We start from the raw sequence: 17,682 nt of genomic DNA, 5'->3' as shown, positions 1-17,682 counted from the left end.
CACTAGTCTGCAGTTCCTGTCGGTTAGGACCATTTTTTTCACGACCACTGCTCTTACCGCGCGTCACATGCCTGTGAATGGTACACGTGGTAATTACGTTGGACAATTCGCATTGATACACCAACAAATCGTGCAACCTCATTCATGGCGTGATCTTCGGTAACGTTCAGGTAAGATAGCTCATTTCTGCCGTCACGTCGCGTCTTCATTTCAAACCGCACAGCCAGCTGGCACTTCACTTACATGACTTACGTCAGCGGTGGAGCTTAGTACAAGTCCTCCATCCACTACAGCGCTCCAAAGCGACCGGTATGCCCTTTTAAGCTTACAAGCTGAACAGGCGAAATATTGTTACGCGCCTTCTGCTGGATGCACAGAAGTATGGACACCTTTTTTGGAGTTTACATCGATCTTCCTCCGATGAATAGGGTTCATTGTCTGCAGTTGCTAATCTGTTACGATATTCTCAAGGTATGGGAGTGATAGCGACAAACGCTTGTACTGGTGTCACCATCGTAAGATATAGAAGGTATGTGGGGTGGAACTAACAGTCATCACACTTTACGAGGTGCATTCAAGTTCTAAGGCCTCCAATTTTTTTTCTAATTAACTACTCACCCGAAATCGATGAAACTGGCGTTACTTCTCGACGTAATCGCCCTGCAGACGTACACATTTTTCACAACGCTGACGCCATGATTCCATGGCAGCGGCGAAGGCTTCTTTAGGAGTGGAAAATCGCTGGGGCAATAGCAGCACGGCTGGTGAATGTGCGGCCACGGAGAGTGTCTTTCATTGTTGGAAAAAGCCAAAAGTCACTAGGAGCCAGGTCAGGTGAGTAGGGAGCATGAGGAATCACTTCAAAGATGTTATCACGAAGAAACTGTTACGTAACGTTAGCTCGATGTGCGGGTGCGTTGTCTTGGTGAAACAGAACACGCGCAGCCCTTCCCGGACGTTTTTGTTGCAGTGCAGGAAGGAATTTGCTCTTCAAAACATTTTCGTAGGATGCACCTGTTACCGTAGTGCCCTATGGAACGCAATGGGTAAGGATTACGCCCTCGCTGTCCCAGAACATGGACACCATCATTTTACCGCACTGGCGGTTACCCGAAATTTTTTTGGTGGCGGTGAATCTGTGTGCTTCCATTGAGCTGACTGGCGCTTTGTTTCTGGATTGAAAAATGACATCCACGTCTCATCCATTGTCACAATCGACGAAAAGAAAGTCCCATTCATGCTGTCGTTGCGCGTCAACATTGCTTGGTAACATGCCACACGGGCAGCCATTTGGTCGTCATTCAGCATTCGTGGCACCCACCTGGATGACACTTTTCGCATTTTCAGGTCGTCATGCAAGATTGTGTGCACAGAACCCACAGAAATGCCAACTCTGGAGGCGATCTGTTCAACAGTCATTCGGCGATCCCCCAAAACAATTCTCTCCACTTTCTCGATCATGTCGTCAGACCGGCTTGTGCGAGCACGAGGTTGTTTCGGTTTGTTGTCACACGATGTTCTGCCTTCATTAAACTGTCGCATCCACGAACGCACTTTCGACACATCCATAACTCAATCACCACATGTCTTCTTCAACTGTTCAATTGGTTTCACACCACGCAAATTCAGAAAACGAATGATTGCACGCTGTTCAAGTAAGGAAAACGTCGCCATTTTAAGTATTTAAAACAGTTCTTATTCTCGCCGCTGGCGGTAAAATTCCATCTGCCGTACGGTGCTGCCATCTCTGGGACGTATTGACAATGCACGCGGCCTCATTTTAAAACAATGCGCATGTTTCTATCTCTTTCCAGCCCGGAGAAAAAAAAAATCGGAGGCCTTAGAACTTGTATGCACCTCGTACAGTGTTTGTCGACATAAAAGTTTTCTGAGTATGGTACCGCGTCATAATGTAAAAACTACTGCTGCTATAGAAAAGCCAACGTTTCGGCCACGATTGCAGCGGCCTTCTTCTGGGTGTGGGTCTTCTGCAAACGTGGCCGAAACGTTGGCTTTTCTATAGCAGCAGCAGGTTTTACATTATGACGCGGTACCATACCCAGAAAACTTTAATGTCGACTGACTGGCCGCGGAAGCCTACGAAATTATATTTACAGTGTTTGTTGGAAGAATCTGCTTTCACCGTCTGAGTGGCCTGCAGACGACGGAAGAGAATATTTGGGGAGTGACCGCTCCCGTTGTCCCTCGCCCGCCTCCGCCTGTGCTAACATCAGAGTGCGTGACACTGAGGCGGGTTGGAGAGGTTTCTAGACGAAGAGGGGAGACGAGAACACAGGAGAAAGCAATTAGTGGGTCCTGACCGCGGCCATCTTGCAACAAGACCACACGTCATATCAACACGGAGCGGCTGTCTCTTGTCAAGAGAAGCCAAGTACTTGTGCAGTGCGCTTTCGTGTCGTACTGAATACACAATTGACTACGCAATCGCGCGTTCCCAACCAGACCATTTCGTTCTGTCGCGCAGTTCGCTCAACGCAAACTTGTTTTAGGTGTGCTTCTGCAGACTAAATGGCTGGCTGGTTCTGAGCACTATGGGACTCAACTGCTGCGGTCATAAGTCCCCTAGAACTTAGAACTACTTAAACCTAACTAACACCCAGCCATCACGAGGCAGAGAAAATCCCTGACCCCGCCGGGAATCGAACCCGGGAACCCGGGCGTGGGAAGCGAGAACGCTACCGCACGACCACGAGATGCGGGCGCAGACTAAATAATCAGTCGAACCTGCTATGACGCTTTCGGTGAGGTAGATTGGTATTGTTTGTGAACCTGATGTCTCTGCACAAATACTGCTGGCGACGGGGAAATGAAAGACCAATTTCGATTTGATAGATTTCATTATGGTGCGTAACTTAAACAAAAAAGCGGTCGTTCGTCGGAGGCCAAGAACGTCGATACACAAGACTGCGAAACGTTGGAGGATTTTTGTCTTTGAATACAAAGACATAGGAAACACTACAAATAAAAAGTAAAGAAAGTAAGTTAATGATAAACTTTTAACCCGCAGAAGGGACAGCGTAGTTGGACATTCGCAAAAGGTCCGTTTATCATGCTTGTAATGCACGTCTAAATTACCTACACCAGCAGTTAAGTAATTTTCTTTTCAGTTTTCTCTTCAAGAAGGTTTTCTCTCACAGTCAGTTTTACATTGTTTGTAGTCTTTATCTGATATAAGCGCAGACGAGTTCCTGTGTTGTATATTTAGCAAGGCATCGTCACGTTTTCAATTTATTTGTAATTTAAATTACTTGTAATTCACTGTCCGCCTTTCTTTGTAAACACATCATCTGATGATGACTTGAGAAGCAGGTGAAAGCGATCATGATACCACTTGTGTGACCTCAGCCTGAAATATATAACCAAAAAATTTGAACCCAAGAATAGTTATCAGGAATTAGCAGCAGAAAAGTAAAGGCAAGCTGTGAGTCAAAGATTAGACTACGTAAAATACACACATCAAAAACTGTTTTGTATCACCCCGGTTCCCAGAAATCCTGAAGATAGACGTTAACTGTGGATATTGTATCACAGACACAGACCTTTTGACTGTTCAGATATGTCATTAAACCCGCGTAAAGATATAAACAACCATGCATGAGCAGTGTCTACTAGATGGCCGGGGTCTCACAGCCGATCAATTCCAGTCATTCCACCAGGAAGGAGGTACACGGCTCACGTTGTCTGTAGTTCAACCATGCCTACACGGCAAATGCCGCGGTTCGATCGTGACCGCATTGTTACTTTGTGCCAGGAAGCGCTCTCAACAAGGGTAGTGTCCAGACGTCTCAAAGTGAACCAAAGCGATGTTATTCGGACATGGAGGAGATACAGAGAGACAGGAACTGTCGATGACATGCCTCCTCGCTCAGGCCGCCCAAGGGCTACTACTGCAGTGGATGACCGCTACCTACGGATTATGGCTCGGAGGAACCGTGACAGCAACGCCACCATGTTGAACAATGCTTTTCGTGCAGCCACAGGACTTCGTGCTACGACTCAAACTGTGCGCAATAGGCTGCATGATGCGCAACTTCACACCCGACGTCCATCTTTGCAACCATGACACCATGCAGCACGGTATAGATGGGCCCAACAACATGCCGAATGGATCGCTCAGGATTGGCATCATTCTCTTCACCGATGAGTGTCGCATATGCCTTCAACTAGACAATTGTCGGAGACGTATTTGGAGGCAACCCGGTCACGCTGAACGCCTTAGACAAACTGTCCAGCGAATGCAGCAAGGTGGAGGTTCCCCCATGTTTTGGGGTGGCATTACGTGGGGCCGACGTAAGCCGCTGGTGGTCATGGAAGGCACCTTACGGTTTTACGATACGTGAATGCCATCCTCCGACCGATAGTGCAACCATATCATCAGCATATTGGCGAGGCATTCGTCTTCATGGACGACAATTCGCGCCCCCATAGTGCACATCTTGTGAATGACTTCCTTCCGGATAACGACATCGCTCGACTAGAATGGCGAGCATGTTCTTCAGACGTGAACCCTGTCGCACATGCCTGGGATAGATTCAAAAGGGCTGTTTATGGACCAACCATTCTGAGGGATCTACGCCGATTCGTCGTTGAGGAGTGGGACAATTTGCACCAACAGTGCCTTGCTGAACTAGTGGATAGTATGCAATGACGAATACAGGGAAACATCAATGCAAGAGGACGTGATACTTACTGGGCATTAGAGGTACCAGTGCGTACAGCAATCTGGACCAGCACCTCTGAAGGTCTCGCTGTATGGTGGTACAACAGGCAATGTGTGGCTTCATGAGCAATAAAAGGGCGGATATGATTTTCATGTTGATCTCTATTCCAGTTTCTGTACAGGTTCCGGAACTCTCGGAACTGAGGTGATTAAAAACTTTTTTTGATGGGTGTATAAAACAAAAATATCAGTCATTTAGTTCATCATAGAGTAAAGCATTTCTGATAAGCGAAATACCAACAGAATAATTTATTTACATGATAAACCGTCTTTCGTCAAAGAAGAAACGAAAAACAGTGCTACATGTGAAACAAACAGCTTTATCCATCTACATGATTCTGTTTTGCGCCCCTACTTCGTTACCTCTCGTTGCTTGAATATCGTAATGCACCTTTCACTGCTTTTTAGAGAAACCTGCCAAGAGGATAAGGCGTTATATCGAGGTGGAAGTTAATTCTTGCATTTGAGTGACACGACCATTTCCCTCTTAGTCGTCCCTTACAATCTGGGAAACTTGTCGGTTAAATATTTTGTGGCTGTTATTTTCGTTATGTTCTTGAAAGACCAATATAAGATGACACTGAAACCTGAATCAAAGGTGAAGGACCACTTTTTTGTCACTGTTCCCTTCGTCGTCCATTAAACGCATGAATACCCACGGTCACAGGAGCTTGAATTAGCATTTCTACATTGGGAAGTTTCTTTAGTAGCTAGCGAATCACTGACGACTACCATTACATAAATATAACGAGGGGAAGAACATTTCTCGCGAAGAAGAGTCTAAACACCATATAAATCATCGACTGTGTCCTCCAAAAGTCGTTGAACAACATTATAGCTGGCACAGTCGATATATTAAGTCTCCATCGCACACATTAAGCGTTAAAGGTTACTTGTATCTCACCCACCCTGTCGTTAGCAGCTTCTTCGACGAAAACTACTTTGTAAAAAAAAGAGCGAGGCATATTGAATGTTAAGAGTAAAGGGCAAACGATGAACAAGTTTTCAGCAGTGGCTCTGGGACGTATGATATAAGTCCCGCGCCGAAGGTGTTTCCGTGAGCAGGAACTGGTAGCAGTTAGCAGGTAGCGCAGACGGACTCACCTCACGCCGGCAGTACTTTCGCCCGGGGCGCCCACCCGCACCCTCAAATGTCAGCGCCGTTTGTCCTTCCCTTTCACTCAGCTCTTCTCCTTGCTTTCTACGCTGGCCATCATATTTTCTCTCGGCGCAGCATTGTCTACCACTTTTAATAGCCGTTAGCTGGCAGTACTACCGCTATTACTAGCTGCTAAGGCGAAGCAGTAGGCATGAATGAATTACTTCCTTGAACACCTTCATTACGTTCAGTTTGGAATGTAATAAGGCGGAGTGAAAGCTTTTTCAAAGACAAAGTAATTAGGCTGTTTATTCTATCGTATATGAAAGAGTGTTTATGAGCTCGATTCACTGTTATGGTTCTTACCTTCTCTCTTAAAATATTCTCGCTGAAGTTCCTCTGTTTTCTCCCGATGAGGCTTTTTGCATTTATAGTGCCAGTTATGTCTTCATATTGATGATGGTCGATAAGGCTCTTTAATTTAGTTGTGTCCCATAGAATAGCCTCTATGTAGCTCATTTCCTCGAGGTCTCTTTCAGGTTGGAACTAGCACTTGTTATTAAGTTTCATTCAGAAGGAAAGCTTGAGAAGACCTTTAGTCAGTAATCACAGAAACCAAAGCTAGCCGAAGAACTAAATCCAACAGTCACTCTATAATCGTTCTGTCAAGCGCTTTAAAATTTCAGGTACCTCTTCCTGGAAGTCTTGCAGATTTTTTCAGACTGCTGGTAGAATTCATGGGATTTTTAAACATCTAGATTTTGCTTTCGAATACATTATGGGAGTGAACAGTGATCAAAGTGTTACAAATATTTACTATCAAAAACAGTCTTGATCACAATTTATTTATTACGGTGACCGGTTTCGACCACTACTGTAGTCATCTTCTGACCTACAAGTCGAACACAATTAATTAAAGTTTTGCATACGACTTGTAGGTCTGAAGATGACCACAGTAGTGGTCGAAACCGGTCACCGTAATAAATAAATTGTGATCAAGACTATTTTTGATAGTAGACCTAGATTTTATTTTTCACCTACATATTTTCAATGCAGTCTGGGCTAAAAAAAATTTTTTAGGCTTTTTTATAGGTCCTTTATATCTTAAATTAACGATTAGGTACAATGATTAACTTTTCTAGTGCGCATGATTATTAAAGCTCAATTACTATGTTGTCTCAGTTTTGCATTCCACGATATTGAATTTTTGTTGTACTTATTCTAGGCGGTCCTGCAGCCTTTTTTGTAATTTATAAATTTATAAGGCCTCATTAATAGATTAGACTATTAATTCCGCAAGATGGATATGTAACAGATATTTGAATGTAACATTTTTAACTATGGTGCCGATCCGAATTGCCAAAGTTTAACCATTGGTGTACCGTAGATGTCTTTCCATGTGTTTTGATTTTGGGTCTAAGATTTGAAATGTGTTTAGGCTGTAATAGAGCTTTTGAATAGAGTGGCATCTTGTACCTTATTTATATCTTCTGTGGATCAGTTTGTTTAGATAGATATTGTAGGGATTTATTCAACTATTCGTTGAGAATTGAACTACTTAAAGTAGTTAAATGCACTTTCATATATAGATTTGCGAGAATATGGTGTTACGAATTGTTGCCTTGGGAGTCAGGTAAAGTGCCCACAAGAATTTCTTTAAAACTAACAAACTAAAGGCGAGAGCTGAAATTCTACGTTACAGAGGAATAGAGAGGGATTATTCGTCCTACCAAGGATAGAAATGTGATATGTACTTAATCATGTTATTTAATGCCTGCTGGCGGTAGGTATGTACGATACTGTTTACACAACCACAACACACAAAAAATTGTAAGTTCATCCAAAATACCAGATGCTGGCGGTTATATCTAAGTGCCCTTGGTAATTCAGACTGTTGTCAGAGACAGGAAACGATTCTAATTATCATTAACAATGCATTCATAAGGCACAATATCCATTAAGTACTTCATGGCGAGACATTTATTTAGTGAGTAATTGTATTTTACTCAGCATGTTTCCATCGGATGAAATAAAGATTAGAACCATGTCCTTTACATGGTATACGTATTTCTGCTTTGCTAATTCTGCTTCCAAGCGTTTTTCCTGTCGTACTCGGGCGACTGTTTTCACGACGTGGCAACTGTTTTTATTTTGTTTCCACTTCTGTGCGCCATCTGTCTGTGACTATTGTAAACGTTATCGTACTACAAGTCTTAATGTTCCGAATTTTCTGGGGCGTATATTGGGTACAGCCCAGAATTTGCCTAAAACAGCTTGGGAAACTGCCTAAACAACAAAGTCAGGCCGGCCAGTATACCATACCATAGCTGAAAGCTACGACTTTTCATGTTTTCCCGTCAGATCTGTAGCAAATACACTTCTAGGGTTTGCCGCCGGATGGTATTGTGTAACTCGTACAACATTTCATCGATGCAACTGCTCGAGATCATCAGGTGGTTGTAGCAGGTGCTGTCACTGCTACAAGGCGCGCCTGATCAGCGCGAGTTACGCAATACGACCCGGTGTGCAAACCTGAAAAGCGTATTTGCAGCTGAAAGTTAAGCTATACAAACAGGTCTTCGTGGCTTCATAACTGAAAAAAAGGATGTCCACCTTGGTTTTCTCTCTCGGTCAATGTTCATACAAATACCTTCGTGCATTATAAGGAAAGATTAAGCTTTTTATCTACCTGCTGGAAAACTAAATATTTTTTCCTTGTTTTGGTTACTCGTAAGTGTTTCGGCAGGTGACCTAGTTCATTGGTCTTTTCCAGTTTTTTTACGTATAAACGTATACTGATACTTTCAATATGACTCAAATAAATGCTAAACATTATTTCCAGCCCTTAAGTGCTAAGCAGTCATCTGCAAGTCAGCAGTGAACCCCACGCAGTTCTCCTCCAGACGTTTTGCTGGTGTACTTACGGTGATGGGGTAAAACTCGCTGATCTGCGTGCGGTAGACGTCTCGGGTGAATTTGGGCGGCAGATCATCGTTGTCAACAACGGACACCACCAGCTGTGTGGTTGAATTTCTCGCTGGCGTGCCGCGGTCCTGCAAAAGATACATGCACAGGGTCAGGACACGTGAATTCTCTCGTACGCAGCTATCGGATTACGCAGTCTTCCCAGTTTCCTTTCGTCTCTACCAATTTCGGTTTAAAGAGCTCTCAGGTATTCTGAACTATCTTCGGTGTTACTGTCTTCGATGTACAATATGTAGCAAAATACCAGTGACGAATTTCAAGGGTTTGTAGCTGCTTTAAGGAAGTCTTGTCCGGATAAATCATCCGACGACGCCACAGGGCGCCGAATTTATAGCTACCGACGTGTGTCGTTACGCGTTCCCTTGGCAGCATAAACGATAATGCACAGCTTCTTACCCATTCGCGAAGTCATTGGAAACCATTGTTACCAGCAATAAAAGCAGAAGCGACCAGACAGAGGACACTACAAGGTGACTAATCTCGGCCCTTTGCTTTCACTGTGCAGTGAGATGGGCGCAGAGGACGCAGCGCAGTTTTAGTAGCTCTTGAGACTGCTCATAAGAAAAAGCCAATCAAATTGAAAACAGTATTTGTTGCACCCTTCGGTGTAAGAAGAAAGCAGTAAAGATATTTTCAATGTTTTCCGTAATGATAAGAAAAACATACGGCAGTAGGTTTTTCAATTACATGAGAATGTTAAGGGAATGTAGTATACAACGGGATTTTTTTTTTCGCAGATTTGTTCATGAATGAGGGTGGACTAGAAAGGCAACAGGCTGCTACGTAGAGTAATTTCATTAAATTTTTCTAAATGATTGCATAACGTTGTGTGTCTAGTTCTAAACTTTTAAAACTGTACTGTTCAGTAGTTGTTGCTAATTGTAATACTGTTTTTCAATACATCTAGAGAGAATGGAGGAAGACAGATTAACAAAGAATATCTACGAATTATTCTGAAACAGAAAAACAGTCCAAGAAAATGGGTGGGGAGTGAAGACAAAAAAAGGACTAACAAGAAGTGCAGTCTGAACAGGAGACCTTACTCAACAGAGACAAATTCAGACTAGAAGTCAATAAATTCAAAGGTTTTCAAGGAGATGAAACAAACAGAAAAACAAGAGGAGTCAAATGATCTGACAGAGGAGAAAGAGTTTATTCTCAGAAAATTAACGAGTTTTGGAGAACGATGAACGAAAAGCTAAATGAATAATTATCTCGACCTGGTCCTCAGATGGCCTGAAAAGGAGTAAGAAAAGGAAATAATTCTTAATTAATATTTCACCTAAAATAATTACGTATATATTTCAAGCTGAGATATGGGGAAAATATTGATACCCATTTCCTCACCCGGAAATATTTCAATTTTTTCCTTCCACAGGCATTTTCTCCCTGACGATTTTAATATTTAGTGGAACAGACGACTCATATCACAATATAACCTTCAGGTTTGGTGGTGAAACAATCTATATCCATACGTCATGTTCCAATAAATTCCTGTCTTTGTCTGTCTGCTACATGTTGCTTGCTTCAGGCCACTTCTCTGTTCGTCTCCTCCTTGTACACCGAGGCTGCTCGCCGCTGGATTCTCGGCCTCCGGCAACTAGCTGATTGTGGCAACCAAGGACGCAATCATACATGTTTTTAAGGTCTCCTAGTTGCTGTCGACTTTGCTGTCTCGAATGTAAACAAAGACAAATGCTGATATTGAAGCTATGCACGTTATATGAAGGGCCCCAAATGTTCAGAAGATAGAACACATGAAACCAAAGATAATAATACCAGACTCCATGATATAGGAGAGAGATTTATCGGTATTTGTGACACATTAACAAATTTCTTGAGTTATACGTGAGATGAAGTGTCAGGATTGTTCAGAAACGTCACAAAATGTTTTCTGAAGCTGATGTGGGGTGCGCAGCGTTAAGGAAGCAGGAGGCACACGACGGAAATTGTAGGACAGGGTCCCGGGGTAGCTGCCAGGCTGTATGACGTTTGTTGCGGTGTCACGTTCGAAGGCAGCGAAAGGAGAACCGCAGCTTTCCTTGGCTTCGTTAATAGCGGCGTTGTTCCTCGCGGCCGCTTGTGAATTACGTCACTGTGCAGGGCGGCGAATGAGGCTCTGGGAGGATGGCAAGGACGGCGGGAACTGCGGGGTTGTCGAGCAGTGGCAGAAAATGCAACGTGGATCTCAGATTAACCCCACTCACACAGTAAACTACTATTCTCGGCTTTTCTTTCGGAAGGAAGAGTGTACCGGACGTCTAACACCAACGAGGAAAGCTATTTTATGAATCTGCTGATATATTTTCCACGCTGGGCGCATGCAAACATTTATAGAGTTTTTTATTATGGTGAAACTTACATTTTTTATTTTTTATTCAAGACGAAGAAGTTACAGGAATTAGAGGAATTAGCAAGTAACAAATTCTCCATCATAATCCTCGAATTTCTCACAAAGAATAGTTACTTTCCAGATTACACATCTGAAGAAATACGCTGGCTTGGAATTCAAGTCACTGGATTCGACGACCTGCACACACACACACACACACACACACACACACACACTTTGTGCAACGAATGGAATCGGTATTGTTTGACACAAAAGTTTTGCATCCAAAGTGCCATATGTTTGACTGTAGTACTAACAGTTCACGGTTCGTGCGTTCGTCATTATTGGAAACGAAGTTTCTGTGCCTTGCATGAAGTGAGGGAAATTTGTCTGGTGTCTGGTACAAAACACCGTTGAACTTAATAACGACTAATGTATAGTACATTTAACGATGCAAAATACACTCCCTGTTGACCAAATTTGTCTTGTCGTGTCGCAGTGGAGCTCTATGTAGATAGTATGTGAAAATGGGCCCTTTTGGTCACACTTGCATCAAAACAGCTATGATACAAAGCAGCGGCCTTCGGCGAACCGTCGAACCTGTAGCAGCTTTGCCGAATCTCATAATGGCATCTTTTACGAGCGCACAATCGTCATAGCATGAAGGTTTGTGTACAATTAGATCCGAGACAGAGCAAGGGACCCCAGCAATGAAAACATTTAGTATCACCAGATGATAAACGATCAGGGAAGATCGTGTTGAGTGGATTGCTTCTCCAACGTTTTGACATATTATGGGAGAAATCGCCAGAGAATTGCTAACAATGTTGCCTTGACCTAACAAGATTGCTGGAGACTGTCAAAGAAGCACGTTGCGCCCTTCTGATGACGGGAGGTGGTTTTGAGGCATGGTAAGCGACATTGCATTCCTCACAGCAGATGGTAATGAGTTTCACCCAACATTCATGTTTTCTCATTCGAAGAACCAACAGTGTATTATGCGTTCCTTGGCCGACATCAAGGTCACAGGAGAGTTATAGAAAATCCCTTGTAATCGAAGTTGCAATTTTCTCTGTGTGAACTTTAAACAAGTCATCAAGTTACTGTACTGTTCCTCCCTCTCGCGCTCAGGTTCTGTCCTGAATCCACGTGCGCTTGGCTCGCGAGGCAAATCACTCGACGTATTGCTTCGAAGAGTCCGCTTCCGTAGTTACATGGTCAACGCGGTTGGCTGTCATGCCGAGGTCCCAGTTCGATTACCGGTACTGCTAGCAATTTTTGCTAGGTGAGAGGACTGGAATGGAGTGCATTCACCCTTGTGAAGCCAACTGACGAGTTATCTGACCGACTAGTAGCGGCTCTGGGACACAAAAACGGGCAACGGCTGGGAGAGAGCTGTGCTGACGAAACTCGACTGCTTACCGAATCGAATGACGTCACTGACAGAGGACGAAACGGCGGTCTGTCGGTACAGAAGGGCCCGCCAGCTCATGTGGACGGGTTTAGTAGCTTCCAGCTTAAATTTCCCCACAAATGAATTATTAAAACGAGTTAAACAAAGTGTGAACAGACAACTACGTCGGTAGGGCAACCACACCTCCGAGTAATCATCTTGGGTATTAATAAACCGCTTCAGCAGTATTTAGTCCTTCATTTTCAATCACTGACGGTTTCGTGCCACTAAAAGCCAATTATTCAGGTGAAGATATAATTAAAATATCAGAGCGAAACAGATTGGAACTTTTTGTACCCAGCACACTGTTAGAACAAAACACCGCTGAAAGGAGGTATACCACTGAATAAAATAACTGGATTCCAATCCATTACGGTGGATGGGTTCGCTTCTCCGGTATATATGCAGTCAAACGGGAGAAACGGCCGCGTCCTGTGTCCTACTGTATGACACAGTTCACTGCCGCGTCCCCTTTTCGCGACGGCGTATAGACCGGAGAAGAGGAACCATTTACCAAACTGGATTGGAATCCAGTTATTTTATTCAGTGGTATACCTCCTTTCGGCGGTGTTTTGTTCTAACAGACAGTCAGTGTTGGGTACAAAATTCGGAGCTGTTTAGCTGTAACATTTTAGTTATATGTTCATCTTAAGAATTGGCTTTTAGAGCCATGTCGTAAACAAATAAATTCAGCTGAAGCAGTTTACCAATTCCGACAGCCTCGTTTTGATCGAGAGTCACTGCTGATCCGTAAAGCCACACTTCAGAAACGTAAAATGCTTTAAAATGTCACTTCTGGCACAAAGAACCTACGACATGCCTTGTAGTGCCTGCTGGACTGACTCTCCGGTTTCGCGAGTTCCTCACAACTCCCTAAAACCGTTTGAACATTCCGACCTGTCAGTAAGTCACCTTAAGGAGCAGAGCGGGAAAAATTTTCACTCGTCATTCACTGCTACCTTCATTGTTGCTCCTCAGGAAGGTACTGATTCCTACCAGACCTTTTCCCAAGTTCATTTCCAATAGGTGCTGTTGGATACTTACTCTTTAAGCGAGCTTAGTAGTTTCCGACTACGAACCGCTTTAGATGGCGACTGGACAACACCCCCTTCCGCTGGACTATCGGGAAACGACTATGAACCTCCTCACGTCAAGAGTAGGGGCCCAGCGCGCGTACAGGAATGATCGTTTTGATTGAAAGGTTTGGTGAATGTCTGGAGAGGGGTTAGTTATAGGATCGAGACTCTTGGCCGTAGGTACGTTATTTCGTGATAGTACTAAGGCTTTGTAATGTTATGTGTGCCTCACTGCCTTTTTTTTTAACTAATTTGTGCCTGATTTTATTCTGAGAAGCTCAGTAATGTATGTAAATACCGTAAATTTAAATGTGATTCAAAAAGTACTTGAAGTGCAGTGATGCGCAGCTGGACAGCAAGAAACTCTTTAGCTCTTCCGGTCGTTATGATGGTAGTCTCGACCGAAGCCGCTACTATTCGGTCGAGTAGCTCCTCAATTGGTATCACGAGGCTGAGTACACCGCGAAAAATGGCAACAGCGGATGGCGGCCTGGATGGTCACCCATCCAAGTGCCGACCACGCCCGACAGCGCTTAACTTCGGTGGTCTCACGGGAACCGTTGTATCCACTGCGGCAAGGCCGTTGCATGCCAAACCTTCATGTATACTAATTTTCTGGAAGTCAAGAATACAGATATCTTGTTTTTGTAAAAGGAGGTGAACTTCATTGTCGTCGCCGTCTATCAATCGACAGAATTGTAAGTGTAGAAAGTTCGTGAAAATACAGGAAAAGAAATGCATTCTCTAAAGTTTTCATTCAGTACGTAACAACCTCTTATAATTTCTTAAGTACAGTAATTGGATTACGTTCTTGTACAATAGTATGGTGCTGAACACCACTGACCAATTTTGATGTAGCAGGACGTGTAGTTTGAAGGAAGTCTGTGTGCCAAGCAATCTCCTTTTCTCACGAAAAGCAGATTACTGTTTAATCTTATTTACTTACAACAGTGGTCCCTTAGGTATGAAAAGATACGAAAATTTGAGCTCAAAGCTATCCGCAATACGGTCAAGTAACTAACAGAGTCGTATTTTAAACCTTAAACAACAGTAACTTCCCACAAATTGTAATACGTCACCAACTGGTGCAGAAGCTGATAATTCAAGGAGGCAGCAACCAAATTTCAGGTACCAGTTACGACTTAAAGTAAAAATTTCAATCAAAAATCAATCTCTCTCTCTCTCTCTCTCTCTCTCTCTCTCTCTCTCCCTCTCTCTCTCTCCAAACACATGTATAAATATTCGTATTATTAAGATAAAAGTCATTTTGTAGCTTCTATCGCTACCCATAGTATTCATTTTTTTGTTACGTATCTCAGTGTCAGCAGCGCTGTTGCGCTTGTTGCCAGACGGCGTTATCTGCAGGGAGGCACTCACCGTGGCGAGCAGCGTCAGGTCGAACTCGACGTCGCCGGCGTCGTAGTCGAGCGGCTGGCGCAGCACGAGCGCCGCCCGGGGCCCCGGGCCGGCCTCCAGCGAGAAGCGGCCGCGCTCGTCGCCCGCCGCGATGCTCAGCGCCACCTCCGAGTTGGCCGTGTTGGGCTTGTCGCCGTCCGTCGCGCGCACGTCGCGGAACAGCGTCGCGCCTGCGCAGCCGCCACACACACAGCGTCACCTCCAGCCGCAAAGTGTTTTTAGGCACTTCCTCTACAGTGGTAACCATTAGCGATACACAGTACGTTACGTTTCTGTGTCAGCAGATAGACTCCTTTTCCGTAAAATTCTTCGGAAGTCATTTTGCAAATTGATCTATCAGCGTTTCGGCTATAGTTGAAAGAGGGCTTTCATCATGAAACTTCCTGGCAGATTAAAACTGTGTGCCGGACCGAGACTCGAACTCGGGACCTTTGCCTTTCGCGGGCAAGTGCTCTACCACCCTTTTTTTTTTTTTTTTTTTTTTTTTGTTCGCTGTATTTGTTCGGGGCGGACGTCCGATGACACCCGTTCAGGTTCTTTGTTGATCCGTTCACTCTTTTTTTATTAGAGAGGGCAGCTAACCCTCTGACCGAGCACGCTGAGCTACCGTGCCGGCTTCCAACTGAGCAACCCAAGCACGACTCACACCCCGTTCTCACAGCTTTACTTCTGACAGTACCTCGTCTCCAACTTTCCAAACTTTACAGAAGCTCTCCTGCGAACCTTGCAGAAATGGTTCAAATGGCTCTGAGCACTATGGGACTCAACTGCTGAGGTCATTAGTCCCCTAGAACTTAGAACTACTTAAACCTAACTAACCTAAGGACAGCACACACACCCATGCCCGAGGCAGGATTCGAACCTGCGACCGTAGCAGTCCCGCGGTTCGCCGGCCGAAGTGGCCGTGCGGTTAAAGGCGCTGCAGTCTGGAACCGCAGGACCGCTACGGCCGCAGGTTCGAATCCTGCCTCGGGCATGGATGTTTGTGATGTCCTTAGGTTAGTTAGGTTTAACTAGTTCTAAGTTCTAGGGGACTAATGACCTCAGCAGTTGAGTCCCATAGTGCTCAGAGCCATTTGAAGTCCCGCGGTTCCGGACTGCAGCGCCAGAACCGCACGGCCACCGCGGCCGGCAACCTTGCAGAACTAGCACTCCTGAAAGAAAGGATATTGCGGAGACATGGCTTAGCCACAGCTTTGGGGATGTTTCCATCCATGGAAACATCCCCCAGGCTGTGGCTAAGCCATGTCTCCACAAAATCCTTTCTTTCAGGAGTGCTAGTTTTGCAAGGTTCGCAGGAGAGCTTCTGTAAAGTTTGGAGAGTAGGAGACGAGGTACTGGCAGAAGTAAAGCTGTGTGGACGGGGTGTGAGTCGTGCTTAGGTAGCTCAGTTGGTAGAGCACTTGCCCACGAAAGGCAAAGGCCCCGAGTTCGAGTCTCGGTCCGACACACAGTTTTAATCTACCAGGAAGTTTCATATCAGCGCACACTCCCATGCAGAGTGAAAATCTCATTCTGGGCTTTCATCATGTATGTAGTCGAGCGGCCGAGTCAGTACACATCTGGAGTTGTGCAACTTTAAACAAAACGTACAAGGATTAGTTGTGAAGTTTTAATTATCACCTCGATACAGTAAAGTTGCGTAACTGATTTTTAACGTTTCGTGTATGTAGGAGAAAATAACTCAGGTACGCGGACAATGAAGAAAACGGTGTAAGTGATAGCCCACGCTTTTATCTACATCTCCAAGACTACACCGCAATTTGCACTTAACTGCTCGGCAAATAGTTCATCTAGCACTTTCACACTATCTCTCTACTGTTTCACACTCAAACGGGACGCGGGAAAGACGAACACTTAATTTTTTCCGTGCGAGCTCTGATTTATTTTATAACGATAGTCATTTATCCTAATGTAGGTGGGAGTCAACAACATATTCTCCCATTTTGGAGGAGAAAGTTGGTGACAGAAATTTCATGAAAACATCTCGCCACAAGGAGAAACGTTTCTTATCCTTTTTTAAATACCTGTCATCCCAATTCGTATCGATAGCTACGATGCCACGGCGTAGGTGCAAGTTCGTATGTTGACACTAGGACACAGACACCGACGACACCGCCCTCTAGCCGGCGCTGTGCAGCTCTATGTGCGCCGCTCCAGATTCAGCCCTTTTTGATTCCGTGTAGACGACTAAGCAACATTGTTTCTGTTTCATAGTGGGCGACCCACTACAGATTTTGCCTCTGTAACGTTTGGTAGCGTTGATACCTGTACGGCTTCGCACCTACGTGCTCATCTCAGCCAAAGTTAAGTAAAACCACATTTAATTGCAGTAACGAGCATTTCACCTTTTCCTGCTCCTATTCACTTCCTACATTCGGCCCACCCTTCACTATCCAGGCGGGATACAAAAATATCCGTGACACTGCCTTTCGGTTTTCGCTATAATACAGAAGACGCTGCCCTTCATTGACCTTTTTCGATGTGCTTAGTCAATCCAACTCCTGACAGAGCAGCAATACTCCATAAAAGGACAGACAAGCGTAATGTTGGCAGTCTCTTTAGTAGATGTGTTGTGAC

The 17,682-nt window shown here is 44.5% G+C and overlaps 1 protein-coding gene across 1 annotated transcript in view; it reads right to left on the bottom strand.

Annotated features, from left to right (window-relative positions):
- The window catches only part of LOC126092881 (cadherin-89D), a 407,126-nt gene that overhangs the window by 148,537 nt on the left and 240,907 nt on the right, over positions 1-17,682 (bottom strand). The window contains exons 6-7 of the mRNA XM_049908645.1: positions 15,064-15,272; positions 8,765-8,893 (exon numbers count right to left, since the gene is read on the bottom strand). Of these exons, the coding sequence (XP_049764602.1) occupies positions 8,765-8,893; positions 15,064-15,272 (338 nt within the window). The remainder of the gene's footprint in view (positions 1-8,764; positions 8,894-15,063; positions 15,273-17,682) is intronic.

Source organism: Schistocerca cancellata, chromosome 1 (assembly GCF_023864275.1).
Source record: "Schistocerca cancellata isolate TAMUIC-IGC-003103 chromosome 1, iqSchCanc2.1, whole genome shotgun sequence".
Lineage (NCBI taxonomy): Eukaryota > Metazoa > Arthropoda > Insecta > Orthoptera > Acrididae > Schistocerca > Schistocerca cancellata.
The sequence above is the reverse complement of the archived record's forward strand: the minus strand, read 5'-3'. Positions and strand labels throughout refer to the sequence as shown.